At 28.7% G+C, this 23,447-nt stretch overlaps 1 protein-coding gene across 3 annotated transcripts in view; it reads right to left on the bottom strand.

Annotated features, from left to right (window-relative positions):
* The window catches only part of LOC107455201 (uncharacterized), a 28,065-nt gene extending 4,877 nt beyond the window's left edge, over window positions 1-23,188 (bottom strand). Inside the window, exons 1-6 of one of the 3 annotated variants that reach the window (XM_016072698.5) lie at window positions 22,938-23,188; window positions 19,151-20,345; window positions 15,005-15,136; window positions 12,022-12,150; window positions 7,427-7,562; window positions 2,957-3,025 (exon numbers count right to left, since the gene is read on the bottom strand). In XM_016072698.5, coding sequence (XP_015928184.1) covers window positions 2,957-3,025; window positions 7,427-7,562; window positions 12,022-12,150; window positions 15,005-15,136; window positions 19,151-20,335 — 1,651 coding nt within the window. In that variant the 5' untranslated portion in view covers window positions 20,336-20,345; window positions 22,938-23,188. The other 2 variants (XM_087167213.1, XM_043053455.3) reach the window with 2 other exon arrangements.
* Window positions 23,189-23,447: the final 259 nt, after the last annotated feature.

The following is a 23,447-nucleotide window of genomic DNA, read 5'->3' as shown; positions in this document are numbered from 1 at the left end:
AACTTACATACGAAATTTCAAAAAAATCTTTTAAAATTCAAGAAATTTATATAAATTAAAATTTCAAATTTTTAATGTTTGTTTTAATATTATTCCTCGCATCTGAAATATTGTTAGAACGAAAAAAATTCCTTTAAAATATTACTTATTACGTAATATAAAAATAATTGTTGGTAATACTTTTTTTTATTATTGAAACAAATAACAGTAAATAAAAAGTAAACAACCAGCATTTTTGGAAAAAAAATCATCATATCGCTATAAAATACCATGTATAAAAATAATACTATTTACTTAATTTAAAAAAACTTTTCTAGCAAAATGTTAATGATATTCATAAATATATAGCATCAAATTCTCAGGTCAACAGAATGAAAATTCATTTTGCTGGAAAAGTTTGAAATTTGTAAATTTGTCAAAAAAGACATTTTGAGAAAAATGAGTTTAACTACTTTTTTATTGCAGGGCGTCATCAAATCAGAAATGGCCGTAACTTTGTAATTTTTTCTCTAATCAAGAAATTTTTTAAAAACATTTTCAGTTAAATGTCTAAATTTCAAAAATATAAAAAAGAAAATAATAATTGCTTATTTAAAAGCCTCTTGTCATATTAAGTAAATCTATGTTTTTCACTTTTCAGAGTAAATTCAAGATCTTGAGCCATCTAAACGTACCGTAAACCGGGGCGAGTCTACCCATTTTAGTTTTATTTAATTTTCACTATTTTAAATTGCAAATAAAATTTTTTTTACTGACGGAGGACTTAGTCCAGACTCTAAGGAAGATGGAGCTGTAGTAGTTTGATCCGTTTTTATTTATTTGGTGTCTTTTTAACCGACCTGTTCAAACGTCTTTTGAGAGATTTGTATTGAAAATCAGCAAACTTTTAGTTGGTGTTCCGTAAGTATGTTATTATTATTACTATTTTCACTTTGGTTAAGTGATAAACTTATCTAAGACTAAGATTACATTAATTTTATATGAAAAAAAAACAAACAAAAAGAATGTAAATTTTGCTGTTGTAAACAAAAAGCCAGAATTCGTGGGGCAAGTCGTATTTAGTTTTAATAAAGCATAATAATATAATTTAGAACTTTGTTTATATTAAAATTAAGTCATTTTAAATGAATTTGAGTATATTATTTTAATTCTGCATTGATAAATTTATTATTAATAAGAAAATTTATAGGTTAAATATAAATGTAAATATAAAATATGTTTATTTTACCTATTTTTTCAATTTTTATATTACAAAATTAACTTTTTTTATTTACTGCAAGTTAAATAAATTATTATTTATTATTACAGATGGTTCGAAATTATATTCGCAAAACAAATGGATTTATATGTTACAAAAAAAATGCCACCTGAGATGGAAAAAGCTATCCAAAGGATAAAAGCCAAACAAATAACAATTCACGATGCCGCAGCCGAATTGAAAATAAGGAGAAAAACTCTTTCAAAATATTGTCATCGGGAACCAGAAGAGTTATTTTATAATGTTAATGATTATAAAAACAAAAATGTGATCAAAATGTGATAATCGATCAAATACTCAATTTGTGTTATTTTATGAATAAAAAAATGGAATATATACTAAAGTTATGAATTTTACTTCATAAAAATCCTATGTAGTAACTAAAATAACAATTTAATAGTAAAATTTGATTATTTACAATGTTAACATTCATTTTAGTAGAATGGGTAGACTCGCCCCATACGAGAGATTTGTCAGCAGTTCTATAAAAATATACAGTAACAGCGTAACTGTTAATATTTTCTAAAATCGATTTCGCAGCTTTAAAGAGGGATAAATAGCGATTCCGAAACACCTATTAAAAGCCTTTTTTCTTTAATATTTACAAAAGTTTGACCACTTGAAAGTTGACAAACTGAAAAAATGGGTAGACTCGCCCCGGTTTACGGTAGTCTTTTTCGGCTACATTTGTGTATATCACATGACCAGAGGATATGAGAGCCCCAGATCTATAAAGAACTGATTAATAATTCTTTTTTTTAAGGGGATTTTTCTTTGCTTTTAACTAGTAAGATGACACTGGTTTAATGTTAAATAATTTTATTTATTGAAGATTCTTACATTCAATCTATAGACAGATCTTTATGTGCACATTACCTCGGTATACTGGCGAAAACTCCTCATTCCGCTCTCTGGCGAATCATTTAATTTAATTTGTAGATTAGCTAGGTAAAGTGGATACCAAAGGCTTTCAAGGTTAAGAGGTAACATATGCATTATTTATCTTCTAAATAAGCGATGTTATGATTGTCAATCAATATTACTACATTAAAAATAGTACATTAATAAACTATATTACTCTATTATTATATACATAAATAACCAATATAAAACAATAATATTACACAATGCATGCATGACTCAAATGAATTAAAAATGGAATAGGAATGTATTAAATACAGAACAACAGACAAACAAATTAAAAAATTTATTTTCTAATATTTGACATAACAAAATGAATATTATTGCCCTCTACCTTTTATTTGGTGGCTGTTAGCAAAAATGTTAAGCATCATTTGATAATAAAATAAATAATAAAAAAAATTACTTATAAAAAACTAATACTAATAAAAAAAATTATTTACTAATAAAAAATTACATTTAGATCTATATGCATATTTGCACTATCAGAATAAATTGTGGTTTAAAAAATGTGTTTTAAAACTAGGAAATTCAATACTTAAAAATCACTTTTTTACAGCATGGTTTTTTAAATGTCACAACTAAAGTGCTCATTGCACACCAAATATAAATTATCTGATTTCACTAGCTGAAACTCAAATATTTAGCAATACATTTTAAAACTCGCAAAATCCTTTAAAAATTTTAAATACCTTATCCATTCTTTACAATTTCAAAACAAGGATTTCTTTAAAAAATTTAATCAAAAGAGATGAGGAATAAATAAGATATACCTACATTCATCAGATTTATCCCAGAAATCTTCATTTGCAGTAGAATTGATCGACGCATTCATCATGGAATCATCTACATTGAATAAATAGAAAAATTATCTCAATAAATTTTGTCAAAAATTTACAGAGGTGGGCCATGGAGGACAGAGCTTACACAATATAGTGACCAATGGCCTTATGGTGGCAATTGTGTCAGTATTGTGCACCAACTGCCTTTACTTCCCAGACAAGCAGGCGCAAATCATACTGAAGGTGGGTGGGATTTAAGCTTTTACATGGATAGAACCCAGAGTTTCACCTGACTTCGAAAAAATTACATAAAAATTTGTATCAGGAAAATCTAAGTTTTGTATCAGAAAAAACTTAATTTTTATCAACCATAAAAAAAATACTGTAGCTAAAAATAAAAGAAGAAGAAAAAAGAAAGAAAAAAAACACTTTTTTTCAGTAATTAGACACAAATAGAACAGTAAACAAAAGTTTTCTTTTGATGTCACTGAACACAATTTTTTTAAAGGAGAAAACAATCAAAAATACAATTATTTAATTTTCATCTTCCCAGAAAAAAACCCAACATTTCTCTTAAGTTAAATTTGCATTTTTCAATAAATTTTGTAAGTAAATAATGAGCTTATCAGTCAAGATAACAAAATAACAATAATAGAAAATTTATCAAGTTTTACTACTGAAATTAAAACATTTATCCAAGAAATACTGCATTGAAAATTTTATCTAACAAATCAATGTTTATTGGTTTAATGCGACAAAACTGATAACATTAAAAAAGCACATTATAGAAACATGATTACTGGAAGAAATTATCTGATTTTTTGAAAACTTTTAATTAAATAGTTTACTTCAAACTTTTCCCTCAATGCATTTTTAACTTAGTCTTTCTTGTACAAAGAATATTTTTTTTGCTCAATTTAATTAAGTAATAGAATGTCATTTTTAAGCACACAAGTAACACTTATAAAATTTAAAGGGCAGGCAGAGAGAAAATATTTCCATCCAATAAATTTTTTTTCAATCAACACAAAAAAGAATGTATATTCTAGTATTAAGGGCAATACTCTTGCATTTTGAAAAAAATAACTTGTTTGTTTTCCTTCCTTGCATTTCACTAGTTATTATCCCATTAAAAATTGAATAAATAAAGATTTTAAAAACTAGGAAATCCGTATCAATAACACAAAAGAAGAAGAAAAAAATTGATGACCATGTGGATTTAAGACCAAGTCATGCAAATCAGATGCAGCAAAATGAGGTTACTCAGATCCTAGTTAATTTTCTAGTAATTTCTAGTTAATAAATAAGTAATCTAGTTTTTCGAGATTTTCTAGTTAATAAATAATATCACATTAAAAATATAGAAGTTTTAAAAACCATGCCAAAATCAGCAGCAATAACAAACAAAAAATCGTTATAAGAAACGATAGAATAATTGAGTGAATACTCAAATGAATTATTTGATTTTCACGTATCGTAATAATACAGATAGAATATACGAAGATCTTTTTTAAAAAAGCATGAGAAAGTCAATAGTAATAACTGCTGAAATCAAGCACTTCAAAAATTAATTACACAAGGTTAGATATGAATATCACGCATGTGTTGTAATAATATCAAATGGGTCATTCTCACAAAAAGGTGATTTTTTAAGTCCCGTAGTAATAAATATTAGGAAATACAGCAGATTTCTTAATATTTTTCTTCATCATTTTTCGTAAAGTTCTAACTAACAAATGATATGCATTTCTGCTAAATGTATTTAATATTTCATTCCTATTTTTTTAATAAACATAACTTCAAAATCCCCTCTGTAGACGTCCCTACGTCTGGGACACAAAATAATTTTTAATGGCTGTTAAACAATTTAAATGTTATTTTAATGATTTTTATAGTTTTACCTAGTTAAATGTTTATAGTAACTTTTTATTTAATATTTTTTTTAAAAAAATTTATTTTTGTAAAATAAATGACTAGTAAACTTTGTCCATCAAAAATGAAATCTCCCTCCGTGGACAATTAATTTAGTTCGGTAAATATGCAATAAAGGGCAGCATGTGCGAAATCCCTATAAGTCAGCTGCTGGGAAAGGTAACCATTCCATTTTCTAATGTTAACTATGAGTTGTTTTTGTTCTCTTTGGTGTCAGTTTTGGATTGTTGTGTTCAACTGGGGTTTGGCAAAGTTCTCACCGTATACTCCGTGGACATCATAAAGAAGGTAAGAGAAAATCATTTTATTTTTGATAGATGAATTTTAGATTGCAAAAACAGTATATTTAATAAAAAGAACTGCCCCATTTTTGTAACTTTAAAATTAAAAATCAGTAAAATTCAAGAACTAGTTTTTGTCTCCTCCGTGGACTTGTTATGTCCACAGAGGAGAAGAAACAGTCAATGAAAGAGACAATGTGTTAGATAACCATAATACAATTTTAATAATTAAAAGACTATTTCCTTTTAATTGATATTTTTTAAAATGGAACAAATGTGTTAATTTGTTTGCATTTTTAAAGAAAATCAATTATGTTTAACTTTTTTTTATCGGAGAAGTAAATATTGGCAATTTTTCTAAATAATTTCTGTGATGTTAAACATTTTTTTTTCTCTTCAAAATTCAGGAAGAAAATGGCAAAACCAAAATGTAAAAAAAGAAAGCAATCAAATGTTTATATGCAAAAGAGAAGGGAACAGAAAAAACTCAGTATGAGACAAGCTAGACAGAAATTAAAAGAAAACCCTATATTATTTGAAGAAAGTAGAAAAAAAAAGAGCAAGAAACTTTAAACTCTGTATCAGAAAAAGATTTAACAGAAAAATCGTGATTAAATGTACTTAAATTTCTAGAAATTGATCGAGCAAGCCGTTTGTGCCCAGGGAAAAAAGAAACAATAACAAGAAAAAACAAAAACGTTATTTGGATGACAGTATGTTTAACTTGCATAAATTTTCATAAAAGAGTACCCTCAACACTCAACTTTCATGTGGAGTCTGAATTTTTATTTCAATAGTCTTTACATTTTAATTTATTAATATTCAGTAAGAGTTACTTAAAAAATTGCACACCTTGGTTAAAAATGGATGTTTCCTTTCATAGCAGCATGATTAATTGGAAGTAGCTCTATCTCTAACAATGAAATATTTTATTATTTACTTATTAATGTTAAACTCATATCAGTTGTACCCAATAATTAATGAATTAGTCTTCATTGACATTTTATAACATAAAATGTCTCCTCCGTTGACTATTACATCTCCTCCGTGGACAAGGCAGAAATTAAAATATTTTAAATCTTGTAAAAAATAAAATAGAAAACTTGACCATTATTATAAGGACATTTAACAAAAATAAATAAAAGCATTCATGTAATTTTTATCACATTTTTAATTACTATAATTTAAGAAATTTTTTTAGTCTATTTATGCCTTTTCAGTGAGAATGACCCAAATAACAAATAAAAAGAATTTAAAAAACCTTAAGAAAATGCTAAGCAGTAACTGCCCATAACATGAAATAAATTATCCGAAGTTCAAACAGCAAAACCAACGTTCATAGTAGATTCTAAAAGTTTAATGTTTCTAGCTGATTCTGCTACTGCATTTTTCTGTAATCTAGCAATTAGATTTTTTATTAGCAATTTGGTACTTGCTAGTCGACAAAATCGTGCCTCGATCAGAGAGCAGCTCGCTTATTGTTTCAAATCAAAGTTGGGTCAGTCTTGGTTTCTTTATTAGGGGTGAAGAAATTTTTTTTTGGGGGGGGGGGGGTGAAAGATCACAAAGCTCGATGCAGTATGTATTAAGATAAGTACATGTTTCATCGTTGTTCCCTGTTCTTTTTTCTGTCCTTTTTTTTTGGGGGGGGGGGGTGAATCGCTAATTCATTATAATGTAAATCCTTAACTTTGTTCTGTCAAATCCAGCTTTTGCCTAACAATTTATTTATTGTTAAATTCATTGGTGAATCATTGACAATGCATTTCTAATTATGTAAGAATTAAATGTGAAAAAACAGCACATTGTAGTATGAATGTTCTCATTTCAGAATTAATTTTAACACTAACTTGTGCATAACTGAATGTCATTTACTGTACTTACTATAGAAATAATCAGTTATTTATTTCTTTTTTGAGGGAAGATAAAGTTTCAGCATATTTTATTGGAAAGATGAGCTTTTTTTTTCTTTCAATAAAATTGTTCTTATTCTTTATTTATTGCTTTTAGAGTTGTTAAAGGAGTAGAAAAAAAATGATCGTAGATTAGTTGTAAACAACAAAATTTCATAACTCCTTATAGTTATAGGAAAAAAATTATCTCAAAAAGATCATTACATTATTTCTCAAAAACCATTAAATTTAATATTCATGTGTGAGAGTGTAATCTTGAAATCTTATCAATTATGGATTGATTGGCATCTCTGTTCATTAAAATTAACAAATGATTTGAGAGAAGAAAAGCATCCAAACCTTTCTCTAATTTAGCGGATGACCTCACATCAGACTGACCATGTTTCCTCCACAATGATGATGATGATGTCAATGCAGAATAAACAACATTGTCATTTAGTTTGCTTTCGTCTTCAGTATCCGCTTTAGATTCAACCTGCAAATGAAAAGTATTGGTTTGAAGGAAGCAGTCGAATTAAACAAAACTCATATTAAGCTAAAAATTTCCATTAAACTGTATTTTCCAACTAATCACATGACTGCCGACCCCCAATTTTCGGCAATGGCAGGTCCCTTTTTAGGAATGTTAAAATTCAGAGTTTAAAAAAAATATTAAAAAAGAGATAAAAATTAAAAAAGCATTATAATGCTTGTTCTAATTTACATTTTTTTTCTCAATTCAATTCTTTTTATGATTTTAAATTTTTTTTTTCATTTAGTTTGTTTTATTTATTTATCATCATTTTTTGTTGATGCATTGGTCAAAGATGAAAGGTCTCTTTTAAAGATAAAAAAGAGATTATAAATGATTGACTTAATAATCTTCCACTTCAAAAAGCTACTCGGGTACTGCCCAATGTATGTTTGTCTCTTATAGGATCTTTTTTTCACATACAATATATTTCATTTCCCATACAGCGAATGAAGGAGGCTATTTACATAAGGGCCACGGCAAGGTCAACCAAATGAGGCAAAATTGAAAATTAATATTTTATAGTAAATAATGTGTCATTTTAAAGGTAAAAAGCTGAAGATTTAGAAATGCCTTCAAGGGACCAAAATTTCGGTTTACTGTAACCGGGACTTCACTATATCCGTTCCGCAAACAATTTTTATCTAATGGTTTCAAACTCCTCCTTTATATTACATATTAAAGTAAATGACCCATAAAATAAAATACAAAAAATGACTGAAAAATATTATGTAGCAACAAAAATGTGTTAACTTTTATTTTTAATAACTCTTCGTCTTATGCACAAAAAAAAAGTTATCTTTAGCTGAGGAGCAATCCTCCACATCAGACATGGAAACATTTCCCGACTCTCCGATAACTTTTCCTGAACTTATACTATTCCACTTTTAAAACCTGTCTACACTTAAAAGTTGTTTCACCAAATCGCTCAGCAAATTCATCGGCTTTGACTTGAAGCATTTGTCCAGGCAGTGGATGATTGCAGCTTCTTTGAATGCTGATTAATAAAGAAGCAAACAAGAAAAATGCTTATGGCTACATTTCATGCTATAGATGGTTTTAAAAATCGGTATATGTATTTATTTTGAAGCAGAAATTTCAAAATTATTACATAAAAAAATGAAGAAAATAAATCAGTGGAAGAGAGAAAAAAGTTCATAATTTCCTCTCTTCTTTTGGTTCACTCTATTCACAAAAAATAACACTATGCGTTTGTAGCAGGGCACGGGGACGAACATTTAGTTCATTATATCCAGGAGTTCACTGTGAACCGTGTTCACTATAGCGGACTTTTACTGTATTAGTTTTTAACTTTGATTAATTTATTTTTTAATTAATTACAGGCTGCTGAATGAAGTGAAATATCATCTGAAATGTTTAGTCATATTAAGAAAGAGAAAGAAATCCAGATTTTCTATATTTTTCCAGATTAGTATATTATATAAAGACAGGTTGCATAAGTAGAATTGTGGCACATTTCTACAAGAATTCTCATAAGGTGTTTCAGATATTTCATACCCTACACCAAAATGCGTAATTATTTGTTCTAAGTAAATAAAATTAGAGCTGGGAAAATGAGTTTTTCTGTTGAAAGCCCATAGCTCATTGGTATTCTCTTTTTAAATTTTGTAAACATGAAATATTTCGTTCGTAAATGAATAATTAATACGTTTGACAGCTGACATTATTGTTATCTTTTTAATTTTAATTCATTTTTACCTATTTTTCACACATACTTTTTTTTTACTCATAAGATGAAGTGAAATACTGAGTCCCCTACCCCCTTCTGTCTCATGCAGCTGGTTAGTAAAAGAGACATTTCCTGTAACCTTTTTATTAGAGTGTTAGGGACAGAAGAAATACTGTGGAAAAGGGTAAACACAGCAAATGTTAAAGTGGAGGGGAAATCCCCTTTAGTCACACAAGAAAAAATAAAGAGCATGCCACGCCTTTATGCTTGATTGATAGCCAATGATGGGAGAGAAAATAGGAATTTGTCACTGCTCCGCCCTCAACTTGAATGACAAATAAGGAGGAAATGAATTTTCTTCACCACCTACCCACCTTAATGAATGACAGGAATTTCCCCTTCTTGATTGAATCATTCTAGTTCAAAATGGGGGAGAGAGCAATTAATATTTTCATAACTGTCAATTTTGTTCCTTTTCTATATTTATTTTTATAATAGCAATAATTATTATTATTTTTTTTTAATATTTTGTTTTTGATTGATTAGATATCATTCTAATAATAAAACATTATTTCCCAAAAAATAATGGTAATTTATTTTTTGCTTCTTAGATTCAGATCATTTTAAGCTTTGTTTACCTTGGGGGTCTATTATACGGAAAAATCTAATATCCGGACTTTGGGATGTTCTACCGATTCCGGATAAGCGACTTTCCACAATAATGTATGTGTATTTACAATATGTAAACAAGTAGGATATAGCAAAGTTTATCTTGTATGGTATGTTTAGTTCAAAAGGTGATTTAAAGACATAAATAAAAACGTCTTAAAATATAAAAATTTCCTGTAGGAGATAAAATATTCCAGAAAGTGAAAAATGTAGTAAAACACAATGATCCATATGTTCTAATCATTAAGAAAAGGAGGGCATGTTAAATTTAAGAAAGCATTTAACTGAAAAAATTCCACTGATTATCAGCAAGAAATTTGGAATAAGTTTCAGTTTTTATAATTGTCTTTATCGATTTATATTTAAAATGCGCAATTTATGTCTGACACAAAAAAGTTTACACCTGACAATGAATTAAAATAATTTAAAATGAATTATATATTGTAGATTTCCTAAAAATTATCAAATTGCTTAATTTAAATGTAAGCTTTAAAATTTAATTGGGTTTAAAAATAAGTTTGAAACCAATTTACTGAATTTAAAAGAATAGGTAACCAAGTAATCATACTTTAATTTGCGTGATTTAGAATTGATACCAACAGTTTAATCTATTAAACGTGAACTTTTTGTTATCATATTTCATAAAATAAATTACTTTTTGATAGAATATCAAAAAATCATTTATCACGCGCGTGGACTAAGTATTTTAAATACAAATTTTACAATTTCAAGTTTAACTCATAATTTATAAATGAAATCGTTCTGAGAAATTTGAATTCAATTTTTACGCGCTACACCATAGAATTGCCCATAACATGAATAAGGTTTTTTTAATAGCGAACATTAAACTTTGGCTGAAAAGTCCTGCATATTGAAATCATATTTAATGATGGAAATGTTTATAACCAGATCCTGGATTTAGATTTCAAAAGAATCCTTACAAATGACTTTAAATATTACAAAAGAAAAAACATAAAAATTTCAAAAAACGTCCTTACAAATGTAAAAAATATCTTTGAAAATGTCCATCATTTAATTTAAACATTTTAAATTATAACACTATTTTCCTCTTAGAAATTTCTTCCATTCATATCAAGATATATAAAACTATATTCAATGTTCACTAAAGTGTGAAATAAATGTTGTATTTTACAATATTAAAATACTCTTGGAAAGGAAAAGACTCCTCAAAATATTTTTACATATAAACTTTAATAAACATCGAAAACTTCCTACCTTCTACAATACCAGGGGTCGGTCCAGACATTTCGTGAAAGGTCCTGCTTTTGTAAAATTGTGAAAAAATTACGCGTAATTTGTGAATATAAAATAAACGTTAAGTCACACTCTTTTAAACAGGGTCCTGCTATTGCAAAAAACTTTTTCAAAGTGTTTTTAAATTGTAAATAGATACAAGATTATGTTCAACACTGTAAAATTATAGTACAAACAAATTAAATTTTCAAAAATAAACAGCAATTGCTGCTACCAAATTAGAGATGCAACATACAGATATTTGGTATTTAGTCTACATGCTGAACTCAGAATATTCATTTCGGACGAATAATTGAAGAAGCGTCTGACGAAGACAAAACTTAATTCGTTTTATCGTCTCCCCCCCCCCTGGGAAGGGCTTATTCGATAACAAAACAATAATGAAGATAAACAAATTTGTGAAGGGTCCGTTTTTAAGTTAAAATATTTTGTGAAGGGTCTGTTTTTAAGTTAAAATATTTTGTGAAGGGTCTGTTTTTAAGTAAAAATACTTGGTGAAGGGTCCGTTTTTAAGTTAAAATATTTGGTGAAAGGTCCGTTTTTAAGTTAAAATATTTGGTGAAGGGTCCGTTTTTAAGTTAAAATATTTGGTGAAAATATATTTTGTGAAAGGTCTGTTAACAGACCCAAATTTCTTCTAAACAGACCCCTGAATACCCAAAACCAACAAAATTACAAAAACAAAATATCCTAAAAAGTTTTTTTTTTTAAAAAATTCTTAAATGCAATAAAATGACCCAAAAGTTAAAAAAAAAAATGCAAATGATCTGTGTTCCAAAAGAATCTCACCCATGAATCCTGACTGATGTCTGATCTCTTTCTTCCACGCCAATTCTCACTTAATTCTGGCTTCCTCTTCAAATATGTTGGTTCATAAATTATTTCAGGAATCTCTTCAAATGACAATCCAAAATCATTCTATAAATAGATTTTTATATTAACAATCACAGTTTAAGCATTCAGAAGTAGAATAGAAATAGTGTTAATAGATGTTCGTAATTTTGAGGTGTATATATGTACTAATTGATTTGGTATAGAGGAATAGTAATAAAATTATGTTTGAATTTACTATTGAATATAAAAAGTAACACGAAGATAAAGGTATTAAATTAAAAATTATACGACAATGAAACTTCATATTTTATTCTAAAATCAAATGGACTACTCGGAATCAGTGTTTTAGTTTTTGGTAATTAGAACTAGCTCATATTGCCTTTTCATCATTTTGCATTTGAACCACTAAAACTTTTTGTTCCAAACATTTCTGATTTCAGTTCTTTCGATTTTTGATAAGGAAAGAAGATTAAGTTTCAGAATAGCTTGTTACAAATATGAAATTCCTTTGTTTTCTGCTCCCCCCTACCACAATTGATTTTTTCCCTATATCTGCGTTTAAAATTATTTAAGGAGTAGAAGAAATTATTGAACATTAATTGCAAAGAACGAAATTTCATAACTCTGGGTAGTTAAGGGGAAAAAAACTTTTTTTGAACGGACTGTTAAGAAAATTCTCAGAAACCACGGTTTTGTGAAAATGTTTTTCTCCTTCAAATATCTCTATAGTTTTATTTGCTCATTATGAGCCCCAATACTTCTAATTTTTTAACTGATTAATCTAAAAACTTTAAAATATGTCGATTCTGCCGAGCAATAAATAAATCAATGCAAGTGATTAAAAATTCAAAATTTTGATTTTTATGTATTTAGCATTTTTGTGAGATAAACTACTTATTGCAAAATGTTTTATTTCAAAAACAGTTTAGTTTTTTGGATTCCATTTTTATTGTTCATATCATTAGCAATAGAAATAAAATAGTTGCCACTTATCTTGAAATTTATTGCGAAGCTCTTACAATGACAGTATTATCATTATAGTTCGCTTTGTCTGTAGATTTATTTTTTTAAAATTATTTTTAATAAATTTGCAATATTTTGGATAAAAAATGACTTATAGAACAAATGCTTACGTAAACAAGAGCATATAAGTGTAATAGAAAATAGATTAACAGACATTGTTCAATTTAAAATCAAATTGAAAGGATGATGTTAATTTGTTTAAATAGAAAAATATTTAAGTTGAAAAAATTTATTCAATGTAAAATTTAGGTACTGAATTTAGTACAAAATCTATATTTTACAAAACTTAAAATGGCAATAAAATATGGCAAAAAGCACCATTAAGTGAGACATAATATTTCAAAGCGGGGCACAAAAACTCTACATTTGTACTGTAAACCCTCTCTGGATAAAACTGTTATTTTTCACGATTGATAGAATAACTCCTGATAATATTATGTGAAATTCATCTATTATGCTTAGAAAAAACCACTATCCATTGTGTACAACTTTTAATGTTCTCTTTTGGAATAGATCTTGTTCTGATTTCAGAAACAAAAAACCTGTACGGAATGTTTACTATAGGCTGTCTAAAGTAAGAACTCCCCAAGCCATTCGTCTGGACCCGTGGCGATAACTATGGTAACGAGGTATAACTATTTCAAGTAGAGGTGTGGGTGGGGTCACTGTTTGGGACAGGTTTCGGTGAGAGAAAGGGAATCTTTTTTTTTGGTGTTTAGCCCTAGAGTGAAGATAAGCTACCCTTCCTGAAATGCGCCATTCTTGTTTCCATAGCCGTAGACAGCCTCAGACTTTGTGGCGGAGGGGGGGGGAGGTTCTTACTGTAGACAAATCATAAATGATTCATCTCCATAAGCTCTCAAACAAAGAAAATTCGTGGAAGGAACAAAGTTTAAGGATGACAAAGTCAAAAACCTAAAAATTGAAGAATATTCTAAATGAGAACCTCTAAAAGTTGTTTCCAAAACTTCTATATTCAAGTAAAGAGGTGTAGTATAAAAAAAAGATATAAGTTTTCATCACATTTTGTTACAAATATCAGATTTTTACAAACCAAGTGCCAATCTTAATGGTTCAAAGTGTCAAATATGCTAATTAATTAGCACAAACCATTCATTAAGTTGTGGAAACAGACACAAAAACACCTGAATAAAACCCTTTTCCAACAGATTTTTAATCATCTAAGTAAGGAGGGGAGTCGTACCCCCCTTATTGGTAATGACAGTTTCCAAATTAGAGATGTCAAAAGTTTGGACCTTTTAATATTAATTTCACTCTCATATGGGAAGTTTTGGAAAGTGTAAAACACTTTTTCATTAAATTTATTTATCTAAATATGATTTCATGTAAACAATAAGTTTCAACATTTCATTTTTTTTTTAAAAAAAGAAGCAAATTATGAATAGTGAGGTTTACAAATTTTAACATCATTAAACAACAAAATTTTAAAATGTCATAATATTGAACACTGTACATTATGGCAGGCAAAGGTTAAACTTAAACATATATAAATGGGTATGCATTTGCATAATAATTTCAAGAAATATTAGATCAGCCACACCTTGAAGAGTTGCAGTATTTTTTTATTCTGTTCAAAAACTAAGATTAAGTCAGTATTTCAGTTTTTTTTTTCTATCTTTTTGCACATTACCTCAAACGAAAATACAAAATTTAAGCTAAAAAATAATGTAGAGCTATCTTTTGTTATATTCTATATTCATACAGTAAATTTTGTTTTCAAGCAGCAAGTATGCCCAATATTTACTTTAATTATTGCACAAGTAATGACATCATTTTGTGTAACAATTTTTATAAAATAACATAAACCAAAAAAAGTTTTAATTAAAATTATTCAAACTCTTGAAAACAAAAATTTAAAGACAAAAGAAAACAAGATTAAAAAACGAAATGACACTTCTCTGAGATCCAACTGCTTCAACTGTTTCAAACAAGTAACACCTTTTGGGATTTCTTTCAAATTGTTGTTGTACAAGTCCAATGAAGTCAGTGTAACTAGATTAGAAAATGATTCAGGCAACTCTGTAAGCTTTAAAAGAAAAATCATCGATTTAGAATCAAGAAATAAGAAGGTTGACACTTGCTGAAACTGATAGTGAAAAAAAAGTGGTATCCATGTGTGTATACAGTGAAACCTCTTTTTATAAAAACTAAAGCAAAACAGACATAATTTTTATTCCCAGGGAATGTTCTATGAATAAACCATTATGTACATTCTCCGCAAAGCGGACGCTCCCGTAGCCGGACAGTCATTTTTGCCCTGAAACGTTATTTTCTATCTCTTCAAACCACACACTACTTTTTCTAAATTTGAAAAAAAAAAAAAAAACTATTTCTGCTTTAAATTGCAAGAAAAAAATGCAACTTTTCACCATTTTTAAGGCATGTAAATTTTTTGCCTTATCTATAACTAAAAAATATTGTTAAGCTATTCCACTGCTAAGGAATCAATCACCCCTTGCCTTGTCTTTGCAAAGAAAGGAGAGAAAATGCACTCTTGAAATAATTCATACAGCGGCATCTTTTTATCTAGAGGATACAGGTTATAAGACCCCTCAAGTTGAAATGAGGTCGTAAGTGCTCTCAATGTGCTTCTCCCCCCCCCCCCCGAAAATTTCTTTCATTTTCTAATCAATTTGAGGACTGTATTTAACAAAACTGAGGCAAAAATAGAGAAAAGAATCTTTGAGGTTTTCATGTAAATGAAACATTTAATCAGACACTTGATAGCTGATCAATTGTGAACTCCATGGGTCCTCATGATTTATGCTTTGCTTTTTTATCTGTGAATCACGGGACGTTTCCTATCAAGCGAATAGGGGATGTAAACCTAATAATCGAAACCAACTGAGGATTAAAAGCTCCTATTCGGTATCATATGTCTAACTTGAATATCTGTGCTAATAGAAAATTATATTCTTTCATCTGTAGCTACATCTAGAATTATGTATTTATATCAAACTCTTTTATTTATTCTTCTTCATCGAAAAAATATTTTTTTAAATTTAAATAAATATCTTTGCAGATAGTTATTGTAGGTTCTTTAATTATTTCTATATCTTTGAAAATATTCTAAAAACAATTTACGAAGCTAAACTTTGTTATTAGGTTACCCTTTCCGTTAACGACAACTCTTATAAAGGAAATTTTTTTCGGTCCTCAGAATGTCTGCTTAACCGAGGTTTCACTGTACGTATACACATATATAAGTATAAACTGATATAAAACAGTTACAAAGAACTACTTTTAAAGTTCTTTAATAAAAAGAATTCTAAGTTAATGTTCGGTTCTCATCTCATAAAGCAAGAATGCATCAAACATTGAATCCATAGCTTTATAAAATTTTGGTTCATATAGTTTTAATTATAAGACACTAATTATATTTATCGACTATGTCAACCTTCATCTATTAAAAGGTACCTCAAGATAGAATCATGTCTTATATACTAGTGAATTCATATTTAATATTTATAGTGGTAGTTATGCGACATTAGCATTAAATGCTTAATCCTTTGTATTTTTTATACATAAAACTATTCAAGATTTAGATGTGACTGGGCAGCAATAATAATGTCATAAGTACAGATTCAATTCTCAAATGTAACATTAGACTCATGAGCAGTTATTTACATAGAAAGAACCCTTCCCTCGATGAAAAGAATGTTGTCATGTGATTCCTCAAGTAAACCCCAGACTTTTACTATTGATGTAGATTGCTGAGCTCTGTTTTGAACTATATAATTCAATTAAAAATTGTCACATACTGCTATGCATATGGATACGAAGAAAAATTCATAAAAGGACCTTTTATATTTCACAAATAAGATTTTTACTCTTTGATATTCCTTTTTAGACATTTATTTTCAATTTATATGCTAGCGAGAAAGGTTATAAAATTAATTTAATTTGTTTTTAACTTGTAAAACAGCTACTATTTTTTATATGTTTATTTAAATTGACAGATTATAATGTAGTTAACATAGATAGGTATTTTCATTACAATTAAATTTCCTATTCATACAAAATTTCGGATATTTTTACTGCTTTTTTCAATGAAGCACAAGCATTAGATTTTTCAGGCCAATATTTTGTAAAAAGAAAATTACTTCTTTTTTCATTCTGTAATTTTTATTGAATCTTTGAAATTAATTTTCTTAAACAATTAAAGTGAATTTAGTTAAATATTTTAATTTGTACTTTATTATGAACACATTTTTGGATAAAAAATAAAATAATATTTTAATAAATTTCGTCATTAAATGAGCAAAAGAATATAAATTTTTGTACTACTTAGAAAATTATTTTATAACACATATAGGAATAATTGTTTGGATATTTTATATTTACATTTATTACTGTACATTTATTATTTAGGTAAATACTAACTAACTAAAACTAAATTTTAACGACTGTGTTTTCTTAAAAAATAGGTGTGGCTATTGATGTCTATTATATATATTTTATTTTCCTTTTTGATTATCAATAAATGTTTTTATATTAAATGTTAACTAAGTCGAGAACTATCAATATGTCAAACAACAGATACATAGTTTATTTTTATATGGAATTTTGTAATACTAAATTAAATAGAGACAAATAACAAAACTAAAATTTGTTGTTTCAGTTTAAATACTTTTATCATTTTAGGGTAACTCACTAAAATTTGATTAGTATGTAGTGGTAAAAATAAATTATTATTGCATAGCAGGCAAACTAGGACCCCAAATTGTAGAGCATGTATCAATATTAATATTTGTTTCAAAAATAAAAAAAATTAATTTTGTTTTTATCAGAAAAATAAGCAGATAAATAATAAATAAATATCAGAATAATAATAAATAAATATTAGAATAATAATAAATAAATACCAAAGAATAACACTGAAACTATAAAGAAGTTAAGCAAAAGATGAATTGTACACCTGTGTAAGAATGGATACACATATATATTAGATATGCATACATATTTAAATAAAAAAAACTGCTACCTTAGATGTCCCGTTATTTAAATTTTTTTATAGTTAAACATAATCTCAATAAAATTTTATGCATTGATTAGAATTATTTAACTACTCCAAATTTTTAATGCAATTTACCTAAAAATTAAACACGATGCGTATTATTATTGTAGTTTGCTTTTGTAGGTTTATTAATTATTTCTAAAATTATTTTTAGCATATTTAGTTAATATACACATTATTCTTAAATCAAAAACAATTCACATCTGTTATAGAAACTACATACATTCGTATAATATGCTTGATTTTAAGCCAAATTGAATTAATGTTTTTAAATTGTCAAGTTACGTTGATTTAAAGTTATGAAACATAAAATTTAAATAATGAATTTAGTTTTACAAAATCAGAGCTTATAACAGTCCAAAAAGGTCCCCTTAAGTCTGCAATTATATCATCTATATATGTCATAAGGTGACAAAACTGAGTTCTTCCCCAGTGCTGTAATTTGTTTGTATTAGCAAGGTTTGGTACATTACATCTGAATGCATATGGCAACCCTTTAGTAAGCATTTGTGCTAACAAGCATTTGCTTCTGAATACAGGCCTGAGTTATTTTTCTCCACATAAAAAAAAACAATAATAAATAATTAAAAAGAAAAATACAAAAATAAATAACTGCAAAATTTTCTGAATTTTTTTTTTTTACTCCATTATTTCTAAATAGTAAATCAATCTCCAGCTTTTTTTAACCATGTTTGCTTAAAAATATCAAGTTCAAAATTTTGGTTCTCTGATTGACCTTATCATGGAATTGCCCAACAGATAATTTGTGTCTGACTTATATAGTTTATTTGCTTTTTTGTTTTTAAATTGGGTTATGCAGTAGTATTTATTTTTATTCTAATATCTTATAATTATGACATACTATTGTCTGAAATTAAAATACCACGTTTTTTTCATACTAATTAATGTTCCTTTTCAGAATAAAATTTTGATACTAAAATCTGGAACTCAGAAGCATGCTGTATAGGGAAATTACAGGAGCATCTAAAATGAATTCAGCAGTCTTTATAATTCAATACAAACCATATTATGATCAAGCTTTAAATCTTCTAGAGAACAGAGCATTCCGAAATTTTGCGGCAATTCTGTCAAATAATTCATGGAAAGCAAACAGATTTTTAGGTTCTTTAGCAGGCTAAAACTATCTGGTAACTTCTTCAAGTCATTATGGCAAATATCCAAATAAGTCAAGCCTAAAAGACTTCCAAAATCTGTAGGCAACTCACACAGTTGGTTTTCATCTAATTCTAGCTTGATTAGATTTTCTAAGCAGGTAAAAGAATCCGGTAAGTGTTTCAAGTTATTTCCATTGGCTATGAAACGATTTCGCTCCAGTTCATCTAAAGCACTGCCCATGTCCAAGAAACGTAATTCTTTTAAATGTCCAACACTCTCAGGAAGAGTATGGATGCTGTTGCCACTCAGATCGATCTGTTCCAACAAATGATTATTCGTCCCCAAGTACGGAGGAACTTCCAACAAATCATTGGCAGAAACAGACAGTTCTCTCAGATTCCGAGATTCCGAAATCCAGTTCGGCAGACCGGTGAGGCAATTTTCATTCATAAATAGTTTCACCATAGACAAAGCAGACTTAGAGTCATTTGGAAAAAATCTTACTTCATTATCGGTCAAGTCCACAATTTCCAAACTGGGAAGATTTTCAAAACTATCCGGAAGTGCTTTTAAGCGATTGTTGGACAGGTTCAATTCTTTCAAACTTTTTAGCATGCCGAAGCTTTCTGGCAGCTGGCACAAAAAATTATTGCTCACGTCGAGGTGAGTTAAAGATTCTAGTTTGCCGAAATCACTCGGGAGGTGGGTCAACTCATTTTCATCCAAAACGAGTTCGGTCAAATGGAATAGAAAGGAGAACTCATTCGGGAGGGTGTCGCTAATGCGATTGCCGGTCAGGTGAAGCTTTGTGAGTTTGGAGAGGTAGCATAAGCTTTTTGGAATATCACGCAGGAGGTTCTCCCTAGCATGCAACTCAGTTAAATTCGTAAAATAGTGTCCGATGTCTGAGGGAAGCTCCTTCAGTAAATTACCATTCACAGAGAGAAATACCAATCTTGGCAACTTCTTGCAAAAAGCTGCCGGCAGAGTTGTAATATCATTGTAATCCAAAATCAATTTTGTAGTACTACTAAATTGTAAATCTGGTACTTGACACAGTTCTTGAGAGGAGAAATTCGCAGTTTCTTCCATTCTTAATAATCTGAAATAATTTAATACATTTTAATTATTTTTTCATGAAAGGGGAAAAAAACAGTAATACAGGTAGGTATATACTGCTATTAAAGTATCAGCAACAAAAATACACTTAATTATCAACGAAAAAAAAAAAATATATGCCTACTCGTAGTTCATTTACGTCGCACTAGAGCTGCACAATGGGCTATTGGTGACGGTCTGAGAAATCCCCGAAGATGATCCGAAGAATTGCCTTCACAATTTTGATCCTCTGCCAAGGGGATGGCACCCCTGCTTTGGTAGCCCCACGACCTGCACGAGAAGTCGCGCACTTTACGGTAGAACAGTTAGACGAGGATCGATACCGCACACCCTCGGTCCCTACGTAAACCGATCCGAGTGGTGAACAACCCGCACACTGACCGCAGCCAGTGATCTGCCGGGATCACAACTGCAGGACACTGCCTAACGATCAGTTCTCTGCAGGACAATATATGCCTACGTGTAAGACATCTGTAAACTGTAATTTATTACATTTAGGAATCTTTTGTGCTTTTTTTTCTGTAGTCGCTATTCATGACATACAAAATTCTTATAATTAAATTTTCCCAACTTTTAATTTGCCTGAATTCTTTAATTCTAAAATTAAAATTTTTTCAAAAATAATTTTTTATAAAATTTTTGTTTTGCATTAAAAAAAATGGATTTTAGTCTATCTAAGAATTTTTCATACTCCTCTCTAGTCAACAAAAATAAGAAATTCAAAAAATGTTCCCTTAGATCAGTGTTTCCCAAAGTGTGGCACGCATACCCCCAGGGGTATGTGAACAGTTTAGTGGGGGTACGCGTTCTTATGCGAAATATCTTGCAACAAACGAAAATTTCACAAAATTTTATTTAAAAGCAAAGCTAGCCACGAAAATTTACAATTACGTATTTTTCTATTGGCTATTTTTTGCAGAGTTAACAGTTAATAATTAGGGGTGTCAACAGCCAGTTGTCATTTTTAACTTTTGAGCATTTTTTTATAGTAAAAATTACATTAATTCTTTTTAGTGGTACATAGCGTTACGAAAAATTTAGAAGGGGTACACAGAAGACATAAGTTTGGGAAACACTGCCTTAGATGCTTACATAATATTTGGCCTCACATCAAAGTTCAATTTTATAAGAGAGAAACATAAAAACTTTTTTGAAATGAAAAAAAAAGAAGAGGATTGACAGTTAAAAATTAAATATCACTTCAGATAAAGTTAATATTTTCTAGATACAGGAATAAAATGCACAGATAAAAATGTCATTTATTTCATAGGCAAAGGTTATTGATATTCTATACATTGCAGAGGCATGGAGGGTCATTGCAGGGTGACTAAAATAACTTTCAAAATTTTTAAAGATTAAAAATTAATTTGTATTTATGTTTGTGGATTTATCATGTATATGGTAGATACATAAATAAGAGTTTAAAACAAATTTTCAACTAAAAATTATTTTTCAACAAAAATAGCATAGTGACTAACGTAACATTTTGCAACACTGAAAAATGATGCTTTCGTTATAAGGATAATTTTTTTAAAGTTACACAGATGTTTACAATTGGCTGCTATACTAGAAAAAAGTGGACAATTTACTGGACAAATTTGTTTTGAAAAGGCGTTTTTCTTTTCTTTTTTTGGCAATAGCATAGAGTTTTTCATGAGGGAGAAAAATTTTTCAACAAACAGCATTCATATATATTATACAGGTCAGATAAGGACAATTTAAAGTAGGAGGTATAGTTAACCTCGAATTTGACAACAAGCAAAAAGTAAAATGCCCTTTAGCTAGAGTAACCGTAACATATTTTGGGAAAGACAGAAATGTTCGAGTCTCAATCAAGTTAGAAGAACTAATTTGTCCTATCAATACAGTATCCCTCTTGAAAAAACTATTCCACCTTGCTGTCAGATAATTCAATTGGGACATTAAAATTCATTCCAGAAAAAATGAAGGAAAATTCTGAGTTACCTAAAGACCTATGGATGCGGAATAAACTTCCATCCGGATTTTTTGCCTGAACTGTGAAACTTCATTTTATGATTTTGGTTTAATATTTTCAACTTAAATGCATTTTGAAAGATTTATTTTAACCAATTTAATTGATATCTTCAATCATAAAGTGAGAGGTTTAGAAGCTGGCCTCAAATGCCATTCCTATTTAAAGTTATGAATTTGTAGGTAGATAAGCATACATTTTGTAGATAAATAGAATTCTTCTAAAAAGTTGTGGAAGTAAATATAGACGTGAAATTGTTTCATTTATTAAGGAGAACGATTAGTTCTTGCAAATTCTCAACAACAATTGATAAACGCACGGTAAATTTCAAACTTGTAAACTTTATTTTTAAAATAAACACGGAAAGGATTTCTCCGGGTTGAATGGGTCTCCTATTGTGTTTCGTCCAGTTGCAATGATTCTGCTATAAATCATGATGCGTGGATCTTCCCGTGACATTTCTGCAGCGCAATTTCAAACAGTATGACATGGTAAAGAGGCCTGAAATATTTCAGCCCCACTTGACCCTGCATGCCATTAAGACGGGAGCAGTTCGTCACTGACTGTCATAAGTTTACTTACCAAAAATAAAAAAATAGCAAAGAATCACTTGGAAAATCTAAAAGCATTTAACTTTTCCAAATTCAATTCACCAATTCAGAAAATTCAATCAACAATTAAGAAAAGTTAACAAATAGTGATAGTGTAAAAATGTATAGTAAGAGCATTTTTTTCCCTCACTTTAAATAACATTTTTCTCTTCATAAAAATTTGATGATATCAAAATGTGCGTTTTAACCTAACCAACAATTAAATCAAATCATATCTGTTCTACTTAAAAACCGTTTTCACTGTACAATATTTTCGCTTAGGGAGCATTACCATGCATGCAATAAATTCATGCATGGGATATCGGAGTAGATAGCGGGAAACTGATTAAATAAATACATATACCCTGGATAAAGAGGATATTTACGGATCAGGATCTGTCGCGTCAACTACAATCACCAAGATACAGAATAAGTTTTAAACTTGAAAATTTGAAAGAAAAAAAAGGAAGGAAAAAAAAAAAAAAAATGTTCGCCCGGGGGA

This window comes from Parasteatoda tepidariorum, chromosome 7 (assembly GCF_982258835.1).
Source record: "Parasteatoda tepidariorum strain Cologne lab strain chromosome 7, Ptep-v5.0, whole genome shotgun sequence".
Classification (NCBI taxonomy): Eukaryota; Metazoa; Arthropoda; class Arachnida; order Araneae; family Theridiidae; genus Parasteatoda; species Parasteatoda tepidariorum.
The sequence above is the reverse complement of the archived record's forward strand: the minus strand, read 5'-3'. Positions and strand labels throughout refer to the sequence as shown.